The sequence below is a fragment of the Panthera pardus genome, unplaced genomic scaffold, assembly GCF_024362965.1.
Source record: "Panthera pardus isolate Hobbes unplaced genomic scaffold, ASM2436296v1 HiC_scaffold_12, whole genome shotgun sequence".
In the NCBI taxonomy this organism is placed as follows: domain Eukaryota; kingdom Metazoa; phylum Chordata; class Mammalia; order Carnivora; family Felidae; genus Panthera; species Panthera pardus.
In genome coordinates, this window is record NW_026526677.1 from 48,877,595 (window position 1) to 48,897,977 (window position 20,383).

At 37.6% G+C, this 20,383-nt stretch overlaps 1 protein-coding gene across 5 annotated transcripts in view; it reads left to right on the forward strand.

Moving 5' to 3' along the window:
• SBF2 (SET binding factor 2) overlaps nucleotides 1-20,383 on the forward strand; it is a 479,282-nt gene that overhangs the window by 428,255 nt on the left and 30,644 nt on the right. For 3 of the 5 annotated variants that reach the window (XM_053899995.1, XM_019456278.2, XM_019456281.2), the window contains 6 exons: nucleotides 2,886-3,082; nucleotides 5,405-5,545; nucleotides 6,429-6,524; nucleotides 13,501-13,575; nucleotides 14,917-15,101; nucleotides 18,671-18,847. In XM_053899995.1, the coding sequence (XP_053755970.1) occupies nucleotides 2,886-3,082; nucleotides 5,405-5,545; nucleotides 6,429-6,524; nucleotides 13,501-13,575; nucleotides 14,917-15,101; nucleotides 18,671-18,847 (871 nt within the window). The remainder of the gene's footprint in view (nucleotides 1-2,885; nucleotides 3,083-5,404; nucleotides 5,546-6,428; nucleotides 6,525-13,500; nucleotides 13,576-14,916; nucleotides 15,102-18,670; nucleotides 18,848-20,383) is intronic. The other 2 variants (XM_019456279.2, XM_019456280.2) reach the window with 2 other exon arrangements.

Genomic DNA, 20,383 nt, shown 5'->3' on the forward strand with positions numbered 1-20,383 from the left:
GACCTTCTGTAGATATCAGAAGAACATCAGGAAACATTAAAAGAGTAAAAAGGCAATAAAAAAATGGCAGGGGGCTTAAACAGGAACTTCACAAAAGAAGACATCCTGGTGGCCAATAAATATCTGAAAAGATGTTCAACCTATTAGTCTTTAGACAAATATAAATTAAAGTCCCGATGAGACTACTTTATACGTGCAAAAATGGCTAAAACTTAAAAGATTAACAATACAAAGTACTAGTAAAAATGTCAAGCAAGTGGAACTCTCATTTATTGCTTGTGGGACTGTAAATTGGTTAAACAACTTTGGAAAGCTGTCTCGCAGTATCTGCTAAACATCTATGGACCATATGCGTAACCTGTTATTTGCCCAGAATTTCCAATAGAAATGTATATGTGCTCCCAAAAGACATCTACAGGAATGTTCATGGCAACATTTTTCTCACATAGTCAAAAACAATAAACTACTCAAAATCAACAATAGAAGAAGAGATAGTGTAATCACATAGTGGGATACTATACACAATGAAAATAAACTACAGCTATATGCAGTAGCATGGATGGATCTCACAAACATAATGTTGACTAAAAGAACCCAGATACAAAAGAATAAATTTTATTTGTTCCTTTTATCTAAAATTCAGAAACAGAGAAAACTCATCCAGTTTTTTAGCAGTCAAGGAGAGTGGTAAATTTTGAGGAGGAGAGAGAAATAGTGATTGGAAAGAGATACAGGGGATCTTCTTGGATTCTGGTAATGGTCAATTTATTGACCCAGGTAGTAATGATATGGATTTTTTTGTGTTAATTCATTTGTGTTTCAAGCTCCATATTTAAAATACATGTCTTGGGGCACCTGAGTGGCTCAGTCAGTTAAGCATCCAACTCTTGATTTTGGCTCAGGTCACGATGTCATGGTCTCATGAGTTTGAGCCCCACATGGACTCTGTACTGACAGTGTGGCGTCTGCTTGAGATTCTCCCTCTGTCTCTGCCCCTCCCCCACTTGCCTCTCCCTGTCTCTCTCAAAATAAACTTTAAAAATAAATAAATAATTTTTGTAATTTAAAAAAAATAAAAGAAAATAAATGTCTTACCCCTCAACAAGTATGTTTCTGAGTCTTAGAAAATATCACAGTAATAACCTCCTCTTGGGAGGTTATTAATATGAAATCTCTTTAGTGTAATATTTCTAAATAAACTAAAGGAAATGACTCTGAAACCTGCCTATCTTCTTGTGCTTCCTATTCTAAAAAACAAAGTACTTTGTTTTGTATTTTCCCAGTGTCATATCCTGTAACTTTATGAGCTAATCTTTTCTTAAAAATTATCAACATGTAGTGTCAATAAAATATTTAAACTTATTTTGACCTTTGAACATACTGTTCTCATAACCAAAAATCATTTGGTTTTGATTTTTAGTTCTTTCACCATCTCAGGCAGACTAATGTTAGTGTGCTCTATTCTCAGCTGTTACTGCAGCAGACTAATGAGTTGACAATTTGACTTGTCATCCTCATAAAGTTGCTATTAATCCACTAATCTTACAATCTATATTTCAAGTTGACAAAAAGTAGTGTGTAAGACAAAGGAAATCATCAGTTTAACAGAGGCCTTTTTAGTAATTCTATATAGCATTTTTTTTTTACTTTAATTTTCTTTAAGTTTATGTATTGTGAGAGGGAGAGAGAGAGCAGAGAAGGAGCAGAGAGAGAAGGAGACAGAAAATCCAAAGCAGGCTCTGTGCTGTCAGTGCAGAGCCTGACTCAGGCCTTGATCTCACCAACCATGAGATAATGACCTGAGCAGAAATCAAGAGTCAGATGCTTAACTGACTGAGCCACCCAGGCGCCCAACACAAGATTTTTATTTTTATTTTTTAATTTATTTTGTTTTTGAGAGAGAGAACACATGAACGGGGTAGGGGTAGAGAGAAAAGGAGACAAAGGATCCGAAGCAGGCTTTGTGTGCTGAGAGCAGAGAGCCGGACGCAGGGCTCCAACTCATGAACCGTGACATCACGACCTGAGCCAAAGTCAACACTTACCCGACTGAGCCAACCAGGAGCCCCAGAATTCTTATTTTCTAGGCTTAGGTTATTCCACCTGCAGTATCATTGAAGGGGGCTTATTTCAAAAAAGACTACAGATTAGTGGATAAATTAGCTATTTTCACTATCTAGGGCTTTTTTTCTCAAACCCTGAAGAACTGAGTTAAAACTAAATTCCATGTTTAAAATACATGTCTTGGGGCACCTGAGTGGCTCAGTCAGTTAAGCATCCAACTCTTGATTTTGGCTCAGGTCACGATGTCATGGTCTCGTGAGTTTGAGCCCCACATGGACTCTGTACTGACAGTGTGGAGTCTGCTTGAGATTCTCCCTCTGTCTCTGCCCCTCCCCCACTTGCACTCTCCCTGTCTCTCTCAAAATAAATAAACTTTAAAAACAGTAGGGGCACCTGGGTGGCTCAATTGGTTAAGTGTCGACTTCGGCGCAGGTCATGATCTCGCAGAGCCCCACATCGGGCTCTGTGCTGACAGCTCAGAGCCTGGAGCCTGCTTCAGATTCTGTGTCCCCCTCCCTCTCTGCCCCACCCCTGCTTGTGCTGTGTCTCTCTCTGTCTTTCAAAAATGAATAAACATTAAATAAATAAATAAATAAATAAATAAATAAATAAATAAATAATTTTTAAAAAATAAATAAAAGAAAATAAACGTCTTACCCCTCAACCAGTATGTTTCTGAGTCTTAGAAAATTACTGTGCTACTATGATACTCATGTTCTTATATTCTCTCTCTCCCTCTCTCCCCATTTCTTTCCCTTTCTCTCTCCCATTCCCACTCTCTCACCCCATTCATTCTTTTTCTCCTTTCCATGTCCCTGAAGCTATCCTGGCCTTTTGGTTGTACCTCAAGCTGTACAAGACAGTAGTTTACCAAGAGTCGCCCGCTGCTATCGACACAATCGCCTGCCTGTTGTATGTTGGAAGAATTCAAAAAGCAGTACCCTGCTTCTCCGATCTGGAGGATTCCATGGGAAGGGAGTGGTTGGTCTTTTCAAATCTCAGAACTCCCCTCAGGCAGGTAAGCATCTCTGTACAGCACAGTTGTGATCCTTTCACTTTAGAGAATTCCTAAAAATAAAGGAAGTGATATCTGGGAGTGTCAATTGTGCCCTTATATCAGGCCTTCTCTCGCACACAGACTTCTCCACGGTGCAATATGAAACATTTACTATTTGACAATGTGGGTTTCCACCTTGAATTTGGCATCTTGCTAAATATGTCTGTCTATATTTGTATTTTAATATAAATTATCATAATAGCCTTTTGTTCTAGGCTATTTTTATTTCAGCAAACCAAACTATCCACAGATGGAAACTAGAGTATACTAATATTTCTCTTTCCTTCTGGGGAGTATCCAAATATATTTAACAGCTTCAGAGGCAAGTAGGGATTCTCTGGCCCATGTAATATGAGATATTTTATCTCATTCCTACAAGTAACATGCACACACACAAACAAGTCCACAAACCAATGACCAAAATGCTGCCTTAAAAGAGACTCTCAAGAAAAGAATATTTTAGGAAGCTAGAAGAAGGCCAACTTAAGAAAGCAGATAGTACTACTGTCTCTTTTTCTGAGGATTTTTAAGTACTATGTCTGAGGTCTTGAAGTCAGTCAGAAGCTATATTCTGCAGACCTTTCCCATAATTTCTAACTTATAGTAAATGTTCAGTAAAATTAAACAATAGACCACCAACATATCAGATCCAATTTAGGGATGGCTGTGTTCTTAACTCTTTGGAAATGAGGTAAGTCAAGTTCTGTGGTTCAGCGGGTAGAACCATGTACTTTTGATATCTCTTCTTTATTCTCGTCCATTTCCCTCCTGAAAGTTAAAGGTTGGCTAGCGTATCTTTGATCATTCAGCTGAGGGCAGCACACACACAACATCATCATCATCATCATCATCATCATTATCCTGCCTGTCTTGGAGTCTCAACACTAGTATAATTAAAGGCAATTTGTTTTTAACTATTTCGACACTGAGGAATCCTCCCAAGCCACATAGTGGATATAACAGAACACAGCATATGTAAGTTACATAAAGTGAGGGAATCATTTTGGGAGCATTGATGGATATATCACTGATCATTGATGACTATGTTAATTTTTCATTGGAAAAAGTTGAAACTATTTTATTCACTGGTTTCTGATTTTTTAATCTAATATAAATTTGCTGTATTTCATATTTTTGAGCTCACACATATGCTCACATTTTAATGTCTTTGAAATTGGGATACATCTTAAAATTGATGTGATCAGAGAGTTGTCATAGTTTAAATGGAAGATTTGTTTTTGTTTTTAAGTTTATTTATTTTTGAGAGACAGAGAGCACAAGCAGGGGAGGGGGAGAGAGAGAGAGAGAGAGAGAGGGAGACACAGAATCTAAAGCAGACTCCAGGCTCTCTAGTTGTCAGCACAGAGCCCAATGCAGGGCTCAAACTCATGAACTGTGAGATCATGACCTGAGCTGAAGTCAGACACTTCACCAACAGAGCCACCCAGGCACCCTTAAATGGAAGAGTTTTTAATTCTTAGTACATAAAATAATGGTGCATCTTATAATTTATGACATCTTAGAGTTCATAAAATATAATAATGGCACCTTAAAGTTTATAAAATATAATTATGCTAATTTTTTGTTCAGGATGTAAAAAAAAGTTGTTTATATCTGTTGTCTTTCTAATGAGTCCCCCATGATGCCTCTTTAAAGTGCCTGGGCCAGTTTTAGTGATTCTTTGTTCCACACAAACCAGCTCAGACTCCCTCCAACCCAGAATTGTTCTCACATTTGTTTCCCTCCGTGCATACACAGAGGCATTCCCTCTCTGCCCTTCTCTTAGAAGGACTAGGGAATCTGGCAGTGGCTGTTGCTACCTTCTCCCCATCTTCCTTCACTCTTCCTGCAACAGACTCCTACAAGTTCATGTGCCCTGTTAGGCCTTTGTGGCAGAATTAGAAGAAAACTACTGGTATGGGTGCCATTCTGGGATACCTAGGGAACCCATTCCATCCTCTGCTCTCAAACAGTGGTATGGACAGGATAACTACACCAATTCTTGGAAGGACAGCCCTGTGCTGGTTTTCCAGACCTAGGCTCTTTCTGGGAGGATGGCAGAGCCATCTCTGATGATGATGCAAGCAAGAAGTAGGTGTAGTGAAACCAGTATCATAGGAGGATAGCCATTTAATAGTTTACAGCTGTAAATGGGACTGGTTTCTATATTTGGGTGTGGTAATTTGAAGATACACAGAAAGAATAAGATAGGTAGGTAGGTAGGTAGGTAGATGTCTTAATATAGAGACAGTTTGTTTTATTCACTATCTTTTTCTTTTATAGCTCCTACCTCCTCTTTAGAATCTTCCAGTAGCATAGAACAAGAAAAATACTTGCAAGCCTTACTGAATGCAGTTTCTGTCCAACAGAAACTCAGTGGCAATAACACCCTTACTGTCAGACCAGCACTTGCTCTGTCTCCAGGTAAGATTTGATAATACTTTTCTTCTTGACAACTATGAAAGCTTCATTCCTTGGGTTAGTCTCTTCAGTTATTTATACTGTTCCTTCAGTATGACCCCTTGAAGTTTTACCCTATGGGACTATAACTTTAGCTCCTTTTACCTAAAAATCAGCATACCACTGTTAATGTCTAGTAACAGTAACCAAATGTGGAGATTCAATTATTTTCTTTTTAAAAGAATAATAGGAGCTGGGAACATAAATAAAGTTATCTCTTTTTTCTTAGAATCTATTTTACATAGACTTTAAAATATTATTACAAAGTGGAATGTATAAGTTGAACACCTGATTATTAAATGCTTATGTAGTAAATCATCATGTATAAGTTTGAAATTCCTGAAATTTCTGCAACCTTTTATGATTTGTAGTACAGTTTGTTTTCATTAGATGTGGATGAAGCCATTAAGACTTGTACTAATATTCTGTTTCAGTTATCATGTGATGGAACCCCAAAGGGTTCATGTAGAGGTAACCCTAATGTGTTAGACACAGGAGCATGTGACTTGAAAAGTTGGTCTCCTTGGCTTAATCAGCTATTTGAATTAGCTCAACATAAGCAGAAAGTGGCTTTTCTTGTAAAGTAACACCATGCATGCCTTGCTTCATTTATCATTAAATTCTCTGATTGCACTTGCCAAACCTAACTCTCTATAATCTTGCAAACGTGTGTATCTCTGAGGAAATAGTAACAGTGCCTTGTTATCTCTATTAAAGCTTTGGGTACTTAAAAAGTACAATGTTTGGCAGCAATTAGACATGCTACACATGAAGATAACTTTTTGTCATTTGAGTAATGTTAACCTGAACGACATGGTTTTTGTTCTTCTTTTTGGCTGACTTTCAGGGACTGAAAGGAGGACTTCAAGAATGTCCACTGTGCTTAAGCAGGTAGTGCCAGGACATTTGGATGTAAACCCATCCAATAGCTTTGCTCGAGGAGGTTAGTAAGATTGATTTTATAACTGAGCACTGATACAACATTAAAATCAGAAAACTTTACTCTAGATAGTGATACTCTAAATCAACTAATTATGGTTCAAATTGTTCTTAATTACCCTTTTCGAAATAAATGGTCTAATTTGTTACTGGTGTTGTGGCAGATGAGTTTAGCTGCATGGGACAAAATGTATAATAATTGCTGAAATCTTAGCTATTGATGATTTTGGAAGCAGTGGGAGGTGAGGGGAGCGTGTCTAAGTGGTCAGCCCCATGAATACTCCACAATGCTTCAGGTTTGCAGGGTAGAAAGGCTGATCACCGAAGCATAAGCAGCTAGAGAGAAGTAATCCCAGACTCCAAGAGTTGTGCTTCCCCAATGCCTGTAATTTTTACTCCTGTTCTCTGAAATGCTAGTTTAGGGAACAGAAGAGAATGATATCCAGGTTACTCTTTTTTTCCCTCTGGGCTTTTTAGCTTTTGGCATAAGGAAATAGAGAAAGGCCTGTATTTGCTCTTCTAGCCCCAAAGGAGGTCCACTTTGGTATCTGGAGATTATGTGAGATTCTTTTACTTTTCAGAGGTAATTACAGAGCAAGTATCTTGATTGTAAAACTTCCTATTTTACAATGGATTTATATAATCTTGGGTTTTTTCTCTCACGTCTGTGTGATGCTGAATCCCCTTGAAAATTTACCAAGTGAATGATCCAAGTTCTGCTTGATCATCATCAGTAATGGGAAACTCATTTCTTCCTAAAAGTAGTCCCTTGCATTTGTAAGCAACTCTATATTTGTTAGAAAATTCTTTCTCATATTGATCTAAAAATCTGCCCCTATGTAACTTTGCATAATCTGCCCTCTACAGTCAGAAAATTCTAAATCTTAATCTCCCACATGCCAGCCCTTCGGATTTAAAAACTGATCTGATCTTTTCTCTCTGAGAGCTTCCATTAACTCCAAATATCCCTAATTGGAACAGTTGCATTCCACTCACCATCTTTGTCACTCAGTGAACTCTCCACGGATTTGAACTCATGCAGCCTAAGATTACATCAGATATGAGGATGGCCCCATCATTAGGTTGACCCACACTATGATTAAGATCACTTGAAATCTCTTCCCATGTGCTATTGTTCTTAACAATATACAGTACTAGCCTTGAGGGTTGGTTTTTGAACCTAAATTTACTATGTACTATACCTACAAAATTCCATCTTGTTTTACACGGACTATTGTTTTAGACTTTGGATCCTAATTCTGTCTGCCTCTGTATTAGACATTTTCCCAAGCCTCTTCTCATGCATCAGTTTGATCTCTGCTGTCATGTAATTTGTTGTTTAAAAATATTAAACAGCCAGAGCTAAGGGCAAAAGTCTTCATCAAACTAATATAGAAGCTTCCCTGAAGAAAGAGATTGATCTATTAATACATACCAGTTCAACCTCACCTGACCCATATTTCTAAATCTCTGCCAATCTCTTTAATTTGGTATTTTCCAGTCTTTCCAAGTATTAATTATATCACAAAAGATTATATGGTTAGTTTACCATGACTCATTATAAGAATTAGTGCTTTTTCCTAAATAATCACAAATTATCCACTAGCATCCATTCTAGAATTTAGTTCAGAATCAACATACAGGAAGGCTTTATTTTACAAAATTCACTTTTTTCCCTTTTGAAAAACCAGATTACTATGCACATCTCCTAGCAGTCATATTGGTTCTTTAGATACTTTTTTCCCACCTCATTAGAATGTTCTATAATTACAGGATTTCCTAATATCTTTCAGCCTTTTTCACTCATCTTGTGAATTAGTGAAATAAAGGTCACTGTATTAGTTTTCTAGGGCTACCTTAACAAAGTGCCACAAACTGGTTGTCTTCAACGACATTTGTCTCATCATTTTCTGGAAGCTAGAAGTTCAAAATCAAGATGTTGTCAGGGTTGGTTCCTTCTAAGGACAATGAGGCAGAATCTGTCCCATGCCTCCCCTCTAGTTTTTGGTAGCTCACTAGCCATCTGTGGCTTTCCTTAGTTTGTAGAAGCATCACCCAGGTATCAGCCTTCATCTTTTCATGATGTTCTCCCTCTGTGTCTGTCTCCAAATTTTCCCTTCATATAAGGACACTGATCATATAGAATTAGGGTTCCATCGCCCTCCAGTATGACTTCATCTTAATGAATTACATCTGCAATAACCCTATTTCTAAATGAGGCAACATTCTTAGGTGCTGGGCGTTAAGACTTCAACATATGAATTGGGGTGGAGGCACACAGTCATATATAGCTTTATAGCTATATAACCCATTATAGTCCTATATAGCTTTCTTTGGAATTTTTTAAATACCATTGTTTTAAAGTTTAAGATATAGGCCTCGTTCTTCTCATTTCTTTCTTGGTGAATTTGAACTAAAAGATAGTACAGTGACTTTCTCCTAAGATTCCTGCCTAGTATTTCTGTTGCCCAGAGCTCCTATCCAAATTTGGCCCAATATTGCAGTTCCCCTTATTGCTTTGTTTAGCATCTGCAAGTTTGTATGGTCAGCAAGGCATGTCAGCAGTTTTCCATGCTCTGCTCTTGAGTTTTGCCTTTGTCAACTTCATCAAGGACACATTATTTATTCCTCAATTTGGCCAGATGACTTGTAATATAAATTTCAGATGCAAAATGGTCTCATCTTCTATGTTAGCACCTAAGGCTCATGGACATTCACCAATGTGTTTCACCTACATTATCTTCTCTTTTTTAATACTGGCCTCAGACTCAGCCTTTTTTATACAAGGGGATCCCCACTTGTGGTTACATTCTAATCATGAGTTTATTCTTTGCTATTCTCAAAAGTACCTAAAAAGCTGTATTTACCTCTTAGGGTCAAAATCTCCCATTTAATTTCTGATCCATTCTGGGCATAATGAGGTCATAATTATTATTTCTGACACCCTTCCCAAATATTTTCTTCTGAAAATTATTGTGAACTTACTGTGTTTCCTCATGATAGTTTTTTGCTCCTAACCAGATACTCATCATTCTGGTATCTTAAACTAGGATCCAGAAACATATATCTTACTCTTTTATTCCATCTCCTAATTCCTCAATGCCAAAGCCTCCCAGATCTTCCAAGGTCCCAGTGGTTAACTGGAAGATGAGATACTGCTGTTTCCTGGTGTCTTCAACTTCTCTGATCCCTAGAGCTGCTTCCTTTGTCTCTTCCAACAGGGTCATTCCTCCTCACATTGAATACCAAGAATGGACTGGGCAAGCAATTTGGGAAGTCTTAGAAGATTCCCTGTTAACATGACCATGACAGGCAGACACACACTCACATAGGCCAGGGCCAGACTAGGTGTGGATGTTTCCACACCCTGCAAATAGTTCATTTCCTCTTTCCTACCCTCAAGGAGAGTCTCTTCATTTTTCCAGATAGTGAGGCACCACTTCTCCAGAAATTCCTCATCCTTCCTGTATGGAAAGATCCTCCTAGTTCTAAATTTTCCTCCTAACCTTCTCCTTTTTCTCTTCTATGTATCTTTACTACCTTTTCATTCCTTTCATCATGATAGAGTCTTAGGTACTGGTTTTTTCCTTAGGTTATTTTCACTGTGTGCCTTTCTCACTCTGCTGATAAGCCAGAGTTCAGACTGACTTCCACCTTCTCCTTTACCCTTTTCTCAGTCAGGGTGACCACTTTGCATTCTGTGTGCATGTTGATGAGTTCCTAAGTCAGGGGAAGCAACCTTTTTTACACAAGAACCAGTGAAGGAAAAGTGAGGATGTGAATAGAACACATTGCTTTTCATTTAGAATTAAAATCATTTTTGAGGCCCATGGGGAAAAATACATATACTTACAACTTGGATAAATTATTTTGTTGACTACAAAAATGTCATGAGGAAATCAATACTACTACCTCTTAAAAACAAAAGTATAGCAGCTCAGTATATTTGATAAGTAGCCACATGGAGGCAGCCTTTTAATTTTCCATCCTTTACATTTCTGTGGCTTTTCAGTTTCTCTACATGTAATATTTTATCCTTGTAATAATCTCTAGGATATGTGTTTTAAGAGGCTCTGAGAAATGAAGTGACTTGGCCAAGATCACATAGCAAATAACAGCATAACTGGTACTGGGATTGGTTCAGTCCATTTCAATACAGCATTCACTGAATATAGCTTGTACCTCATACACATGGATAAATTCAGTACCCATCCCCACATCCCACCCAAGCATCTTTCCTCCCCTCCTTGGCCTGAACAGAGTAGAAGGAACAATACCAGTGCTCAGGAAACACTCGTGCTTTGAACACCAGTGCATTCCCATCAGTGGAGTGAACTGCACCACTTCTTCCCTGAAGCAATCCCCTCAGCCAGCCCCTGCTGGACAGCCCCAGAGCCACTTGGTTCCTTACATGACAAAACACTTACATTCAAATTCAAACTATAGCACTACCACTTAATGTGTGGTATTAAGCAATTTAGGAAACCTCTTAATGCTCAGGGTCCTCATCTGTAAAGTGCAGATAATAAATAGTATTAGCTTTAGAGTATGAGGAATAAGTGAAATATCTGTAAAGCACTTAGCTTTTGTAACTGGTTCATAATAGGAACTCAGTAAACGTTAGTTCCATGATTATTGTTGTTGTTATTAGTTATACTTGCCTAATACTCTACTGAAGTAGGAGAAAAGTCTACATTTGCATTTAAATTGCCTTAAGCCAGGTTGCTCTACATAGGCCTAGGGCAAGAAGATAGAAGGTAAATATGCTCTAGGTCTAGGCCAATAACTAACAAACTTTTTTGATCATGATCATAGTTAAAAATACATTTTATATTATATTACAGTATATAAGTATTATATCAGGTAATACTGTCACGGGGCAAAATGTATATATACTAAAACAAAAGTTTCATGAAACAGTATCAATACCACATGCAGTGCACATAGTATTTTCAAATTCTAATCTCACTTTTTTGAAAATACCAACTTGATCTAGTAAAGTGATTACTAAAACCATTAAGGGGGACCCTACAGCTTGGGAAAAAACCTGACTCCAAGTCAGTAGTACATGGTCAGAACAAGTATTTGACACCTGGGAAACACTCAAGAAGCTAAGTAGACCTTACCACCAAAGCACTAGCGTAATGCCCCATTGGATTACAGTTCTCAAAGCCCTCTGCTGGCCCCATGTCCATACAGCCCATTTTCTTATTGCTGATTTTCTGCTATGTGATAAATACTTGGCAGTTTTTCATTAATGAGCCTCTATAATAATAATTATATTATTAATCAGAGCAAATAATCAGGGCAGATAATCAGAGTTGAAGATATACTAGCAGGACCACAACAGCTCATAATGTATCAATTTTCAAAAAGAAAATAATCAACAAATGTGTTTAATACCTATAAATTAGGCTTTCAGCATGGATACAAGAATAAATATGATTAGGGCCCTACCCTTTGGATCGCAAAATCTAGTAGAATAAAATGTGCTAATAATCACAATGCAATGTGATCACAGTTCAAGTAGAGCTCTCTACAAGTCGGGACAGTGAAGAATGCACTTCCTAGGAATTCACATTGTTCCTGGATCTTAAGGGATAAGGAATTTGTCAGGTAAAGAAATGTGAAAAGTAGTTCCAGGTAGAGAGACTAACATGCAAAAGTGGTATATGTTCAGGGAACAGTATCTCAGAATCAGGAACCAACCACTAAAACTTCACTATAAGTATTTAGTGTCCCATATTCCAATCGGGAAGCTCAAAACCTTAGCAGAAAGGAGAGCAGGTGGGCAGCACACAGGAAGCCTTGTGCTTTTACCATGTTGTCCCATGGTCTTTGTTCTGTTTTGCAATAGAATTCCCTGTGTGCAGTCAGCCAGCACCTTCACAACCCTTAGCTTTCTGAATTCCTTTGGCCACTAAAGCCATTATTGCCCTTCATTTTCTGCTTCCAGAGAAGTGAGACAGAAATGAAATAATGCTGCTAATGATTTTTCTATTATCAAATTATGTCATATGCAGCTTTGCAATATATAGCTTAATAATACTGTTGTTAAAGTTTTCAATCCTGAATAAATACAGAGTCATTTTCCTTAATTGACTTGAGCAGTTCCTTTGCTCAGGAAATAATGTCATTAACTGTAACCCACTGTTCATCGCTTTTGTTACTACCAGGCTAAGTTTGCTGTACTCACGAAGCACTTTTTTTCTGTCGGGAAAAAACAATATTACTCAAATTACAAAAGTGTTATCTCTAATACTGCCTATCATTTTGGTGCAAGTAGGGATTTTAGGAGGAGTCGTGACTTCAATCATCACGAGCTGTATTTTTTAGTGGCATTGGGTATTGTCACAGGATCATGAATTTTTGTTTCTCATAACTGTATTAAAAATAAATGTAATTTCAAAATGACAAGAAAAAAAGAAGATAGTGTGGCAATGCTTGATGCTTTACTGCAAAAATATGCCCTTAGTTATTCCAAATGGTTACTGGAGCTTCATTCCTGATGTGATAACCTTGCTCAAAGAACAAACGTGTTGTACAACACATAGCATTTGCCAATAAATCAGCCTCCTTAAATACTAGGGCCAATGCATTCCTAACATTTACCCCCTTCTAAATTCCTTAATTTTATTATATAAATTTGTTTCTTGCCAAATGACAATCTTCAAAAGCGTGTTCCATTTGGTATAATTTGTTAGTGGCGCTCTGCTGTGCTGTCCATTTCATTGTGCTTATAATACTTATAATCAGGTGCTGAAATTTCATTTAACAGGCGCTCAGTTCATCTATTTTGTGTGACTGTGCAGCTTTTTATTTGTTAATTGCAGTTTCTACTTTTATTATATTTACATTTTCCCCCTATGTTAACTCAAGTTCAAAAATTAAATAACCTATTCTTCTCTTACTCAATTTGCTCTGATGTTTGCTGCTATCTACATTTCATTCCTCCTTCTGTCTTTAATCTTACTTACCAGTGCATGGGTACAGAGATAAATGTTTTATTCAGTCAAACCCCAAATCTTCAACTAAGGGAAGAATCCATAATCAAGGTACTGTATTATCTGTCCTAATGTGTCACTCCTTTGAACCATCTTCATCTGGAAGCATATTTGTTACAAGTAACCTTTTTCACATTTGTTTGTCAAATTATGTCCTTTATTTTTATCCACATTCTGAATTTGCTCTGTGATTCCATTTATAAACACTTGCCATAATATCTAAGACAAGCTTGTAAGTTATATAGAAAGATTCATTCATGTTAAGCAAAAATCTGAAAAACAAATCCATTAAACAAAACCTTTTCTTGGGAACTGGTCTCCTGCCCCTATAAATGCGTATAAAGAAAGAAGCAGATGAGACAGGCATTATTATGGTGACTTTCAGTCTCCTAGAAACATGACTTGATTTGGCAAATATTAAAGCTTCTCAAAGAGTCTTTCTAGGTCTAGAGAAGGAACCCCACTATAGACAAGCAGTGATAGTGTCCTATACGCCAATGACCCTATCACCAGCATGAGCGCCGTAGTCTATGGGCATTTATAAGGGGCTCTGTTATTTTGAAGGTACTACAGTGCTGGTCAAGTTTGAGGCTTAATATTTGCCTTTGTGTTTGAATATTGGATATTTAGTAGAAATGCAATTTTTCTAATTAATATAATGAAGGTCCATTTATAACATGAGATTCTTCTAGTAACTTAGCTTTGGCCTTTCCCTTAGAAGACATCTGCTTTTGACTGTAAATTTTAAATAAAGCCTCCTACATATCAGTGAAATGTGCATTACTAAATTTATAACTTCTATTTTTCACGGATACTGGGACAAAAAGACTAGAATCTATCTTTACTAATTTAAAATTATGTCATTTGGGCATGACACACAAATATTCTAGATCCAGCCTCAGATTTTAGTAGGTATAGTAAAGTTCTAATTTATTACTTAATCTAGATTCCTTATTGCATTGACTGACTAAAGCAGAAGAGTGTTCCCTACTTCTTTCATGAAACCCTGAGAAACTGAGTCACTCCATGTTTTCACATTGTTGCCTTCTGCCCGCATTTTTTGTTTCCCAGTGTCCGTGCACTCTTTCTATTTGTGATCTCAGCGTTTACTTATAAATACTGACTTTACATCAAAATACAAAAAATGGGATTGACTTGGGTGACTTGTTAGCTCCCTCCAACCCTAAGATTGTGTGATTTGGAAGTGCTGTATTGAATAATGCTTATATTTGCAAAAGTAAACAACAAATGACCGATATGATCCATGATTACTTAGGTGAATTAACTTGCTATTACCTCTAAAATTGTCCCTACAGAGCATACATCTTTTTCCCTATTCAGTGGCATTCCCACATCAGGTTATCTCACTCCATTATTTTGGCTTTTGTGAAGGTGTTTGGGCAAGTCTTCGCTCTAGCGCTCGCCTCATCAGCTCTCCAACATCTTTCATTGATGTTGGCGCCCGGCTGGCAGGCAGGGACCACTCGGCCTCCTTTAGTAACAGCACCTACCTGCAAAACCAGCTCTTGAAACGCCAAACGGCCCTTTATATATTTGGTGAAAAGTCGCAACTAAGGGTAAGATTTCTTTTTCTCACTTAGAAACTTTATGGATACACAAAGGCAGTCTATAAAACTTACCTCAAACAGCTTTCCTAGAAATTTCATTTTACAGCATAGATTCTTAATCTGGAGTTAATAATCAATCTCAAAAAAAATTTTAGCTCATACATATGTATGTATATCTGCATATACTTATATCGAGATACATATGCATATCTGCATATTTATTAGCAACGAAAATATACTTAACACATAATCATGAAAAAATCAGCATAAACATCAGGAATCTTAGGAAGTGTACATACAAAAAAGAAATAAGGCTTATTCGGGCTGTGTTTTTCCATTGTCTTGTTCAGCTTCCATAGAAATCTGTGCCCCTGGCAAAATAGATCCCTATTGATAAAGAAAGCTACAGGAAGGTAGAAAAGTGAACAAAAGAAAGCTGTGGCCCTGCATATGGAGACAAGGGAAGGCCAAGATTGTTTTCTAAGTTAATTTTTTTTTAACTTTGCAAGGTTAGACACACATGTCCTAAGGCATATCAGAAATTTCAAAATATTAGAAGCCCTAATCAACTTTATTCTTACTTTGGTTTTTTAAATGTTTATTTATTTTGAGAGAGAGAGAGAGAGAGAGAGAGCAGGGGAGGGGCAGAGAGAGAGAGAGAGAGAGAGAGAGAGAGAGAATCCCAAGCAGGCTCTGCACTGTCAGCCTAGAGTCCAACCTCACGAACCATGAAATAATGACCTGAGCCAAAATGAAGACTCAGACACTTAACTGACTGAGCCGCCCAGGCGCCCCTTTTCTTACTTTTTTTTTTTTTAATTTTTTTTTTTTAACGTTTATTTATTTTTGAGACAGAGAGAGACAGAGCATGAACGGGGGAGGGGCAGAGAGAGAGGGAGACACAGAATCGGAAGCAGGCTCCAGGCTCTGAGCCATCAGCCCAGAGCCCGATGCAGGGCTCGAACTCCCGGATCGTGAGATCGTGACCTGAGCTGAAGTCGGACGCTCAACCGACTGAGCCACCCAGGCGCCCCTATCTTACTTTTACGTGATTGTGCTACAGAGCTTCACTATGCTCAGGTCCTATAAATTGTAAAGATAATCTCTGCCTCTAAAAGCAGCACTTCCTTGGGTTTGTTTTTGCAATTCACACATTACAAAATAGATTTCATTACTACTGATAGGTTTGTGGGAAATAAAAGTATTTGTTAATTCAGAAATCCCCTCAAAGTTTAGCCCAGTGCTTCAGTCAGCACTGGGCAATAGAGACAGACCTTCAGTTGAACTGTGGAGCAGAGGCTGTGAGCAGGATCCCACATGCTCGGTTTTCAAGATGCCAATGACTGCGTCATCTCTTCTATGGCAAGCTGGCTTTGCTAGCTCCCCTCCCACTGCCAGGACTGCTGCAATCACTTAGTCACAACCTTTAGGGGAGAGGGCATGAAACTGCTGGGTATAGTGCTCAATTGTTAAGTATGCACATGTGTCTTCTGATACAGCAGATAACTTTATATCCAGAAAATAGTTGGAACACTTTTCAACAGTAATCCAGGGTTGCCTGTACAGCCTCTTTGGCACCAGTGTCTTTCCCAGAGCACAGACTTTCCACACTTCAGCACAGCACTTATTCATGACCTGAATCACTTTCCAAGGTTTGTCTCCTCAGTTCTCACCTCTGCCATTGCCTTTGCACATCAGTCCTCAGTTTAACTGGATGATCATGTATGTATGAGTAAGAAAGACTGAGTCCTTGGGACTCATGTTCCTTTTTCTCCCTTCCTCCCTTCCCTCCCCCTACACGCCACCCATCTTCCTCCTTCCTTCTTTCTTTTTCTTTCTTTCTGCCTTCATGCCTTTATTTACTTTCTTTCTCTCTTTCTTTCTTGCTATCATTCTATTTGTCTCTCTCCTTTTCTCTCTTATCAGTAAAGTATTATATTTTAAAAACGATTCCACTGGGGCACCTGGGTGGCTTAGTTGGTTAAGCATCATGATCTTATAGTTTGTGAGTTCGAGCCCCACTTCAGGCTCTCTGCTGTCAGCATGGAGCCTGATTCAGATCCTCTATTTCCCTCTGTCCCTCCTCCACTTGCTCACTCTCTCTCTCTCTCTCTCTCTCAAAATAAATAAGCTTTAATATATATATGCATACATACATATATACATAATTCCACCATCCTGGCACAGTAGTAATTAGGATTTTTGTATATTCCATTCAAGTTTTTCTTTTTATTTATTGAATTGTATCTATAGAGTGTAGTCCTTACCTGTCTGACATGTGTCACATTCTGGATAGCCTAGTGCCGTCTAGTTGCAACCTGATACTTTCTTCTCCCCACAAAGGAGACATATAGAAACGCAAGGAAGTAGAGAGTGGCTTATTCTAAATAAACTTGAATTGCCCTTATTTACCTTTTTCAGTTTATATACTTTAATACCTTATACTTAGTAACAAGTTCATTATGACCTAATGTGTGTCAACACTATGGTTGATAGTTTCTGGTTTATAAGATAAGCATACCTACCTCATGTATAGTTGAGAAATTGAAAGGAACCTGGTTCTCCTGGAAAGTAAACTATCTATTATAAGTTTTTAAAAAAACTAATAGAAAAACACACTCTCTCTCTAAGATAAATAAACATTAAAAAATAAGAAAAATAATATAATAGAGTTATTTGGGCAGAATGTGAAGAAAGTGCAAAGAGTCTGAGAAAACTAACTCATTTTTTGGCATGAGAAGGTTGAGAGTTTTTAAATCCTCAGAACTAAGCAACAAGATTACCAAAACAAAATAGATCAAAGGGCCATCAATTTAGCATTTATAAATTACAAATGCAACCACACATGGAATAAATTCCATATGGATTAAAGATATAAATGATTAAAGTATTCAAATAAACATATATTGATAAATGTGTCATATTGTGTGAAAAAAAATATTGTCCCAAAGCTAAAAGTCAGAAAGCCTTTCAGATTTTACTACATATAAAATTTTGTATATTCACTTTAAAAGAGTACTACAATGTTAATAGTGTTAGGGCAGTGAGATGATGATTTTTATTGCCTTCTCAATGTTTATCTCTACTTTTTTTCACTTTTACAATGACTATGTTTTACTTACATAATAAGAAACAAATATGTGTATGTCCACAAACTTCAATTTGTAGAGTTCTGAAACCAACAGTATATTACCTTTTCATTACAGTGTATATCTTGGAAGACTTAGTTTTGGATTAATCATGCTGTCCACGTGTCATTGGTTCTTCTTTAGACTCCAGGTTCATGGCCTTATAATTGGCTTATATTTGGTGTTATAAGTTCCAGCAGGTTCCAGCCTACCAGTAGTCTCTCCAAATTCTCAGAATGACAGCAAGCCAAGTCAAACCACAAGACCTTACTGAATGGCTCTTTCCAGTAACACTGACACATTAGCCACAGGATTGACTTTCTTGACCTCTGCAACCTCTATAGCAACTTGGCCTCAACTAACTGTACATCATCAAGTATTGACATTAAAAACAGTGCTCTTTTACCTATAGCACTTCATATGCCTAATTCTATGCATCTTCACCCACAGAACTTCAAGTTAGAATTTGCTTTAAATTGTGAGTTTGTTCCTGTTGAATTTCATGACATCCGACAAGTAAAAGCCAGTTTTAAAAAATTGATGAGGGCTTGTGTTCCAAGCACCATCCCTACCGACTCAGAAGTGACCTTCCTGAAAGCCCTGGGAGATTCTGAGTGGTTCCCGCAGGTAATGTCTAGAGCAGTGTGTCTTATAACTCAAGGAAAGAGGTTCAAGTGGATATACAGAATTGATATTTGAGAAAAAAGTATTGTGTTTCCCTATTACCTGACATTCTCTCCTTATTGTACACGCTCCATAAAGGTTTTTCAGTTCCAGGAAACATGTGATATAGAAGATGAGGGGATAGAATTCTTCATCCCTGGGTTTTCAATCTCTTCTAATTGAAAACTTAATCTTCACAGGATGCTAAGGAGGAGATCTTTATTGTTAGATGGAAACTTTTTGATATGCAGCAAATTTAATCAACAAATATTTATAGGACTTCTGCTCTTTTGTCAGCAGAGTAAGGATCCAGGGACACAATTTGATTTCTAGATGATTCCAAGAGCCTTTCCCTCTTACTTTCTCACCTTCCATGTGTCTCTGCCTTTTCCTTGTCTGTAGATTTTAGATTCACCCTCAAACCATCCACCAGAGTCATATTGGATGCCCCAAAGCCTACCTAAAGTTTAGGAAAAAAACACATATCCCTTCTTCAGCTAAGTCAAACTTGGGATGTTTTTAATTAAACTCTTATTGAGAAATTAAGGAGAAATAGGTATCCCAGCACACATAACCCACATTTCTTCCAAACCACATAAGAAAGGTATTTATGACATGCATGTTTTAGACACTGACGCAGACATTTGGCCAAAGCATCTCTGCAATATACCCTTCAGCCTTGTTTTTAAACCATTGATGCTATACCCATTATTCCTTTGCCCCCTGTAGGAGTTCCCAGCCCCTCTGATCTCTGTTCCCATCTGCCTCCAAGCCTCTTGCCTCTCTTAGGGAGGAAAAAGAGTTGTTTTCCATAAGCCAAGAAATGATGGGAGTACCCAGGGCAGTGACTATTCTCAAGATACTTAAACTATTAAAAAAAAAAAAAAGCCATATATACAATTAGCTATAAATCTAGATACTTTGAGTACTCATGGAAGGAGCTGATCAAAACTCCCTTCTGTCCCTAAGCTATGAGCACCAGCCCCAAACTTCCCACCACTCAACCTATCTATCTGTGCTTCTGGTACATTCTTTGTTCTGCTTCTTACTCCAAAGTAGATTCATACCAGAAGTTCATGACTAAAAACAGTGGAAAATACTGCCCCACTTGGGATATTGGCATTTTAAAAGTTAACTTAGAGCAAATGCTAAGCCCAAGAGAATTCAGGCTATGTTAAAGGAACAGTGAGGAGCTTCCCATTGCTGGAGAGGACATGTGCCTTGTTCCTGGGTTTAAAATAGCCTAGCTCTGTTTAAAATATGGGGGAGTTAATTTTGTTTTGTGTTAGTTGAAAGTTGGATTCATCTACAAATTACATCAAGTGATACTTAAAATATAGTTTTAAACTACAATATACATTTGGTTTTGAATCTCTATGTTCTATTCACAGCTTAATTGTTCATTAGGGACTTTGAGTCAGTTGGCTTGGCTTAAAAAGCTGAGCACAAATCTGAGTCTTCTTCCCATTTAATACACAGTACAAACAAGAGTGTCTTTCT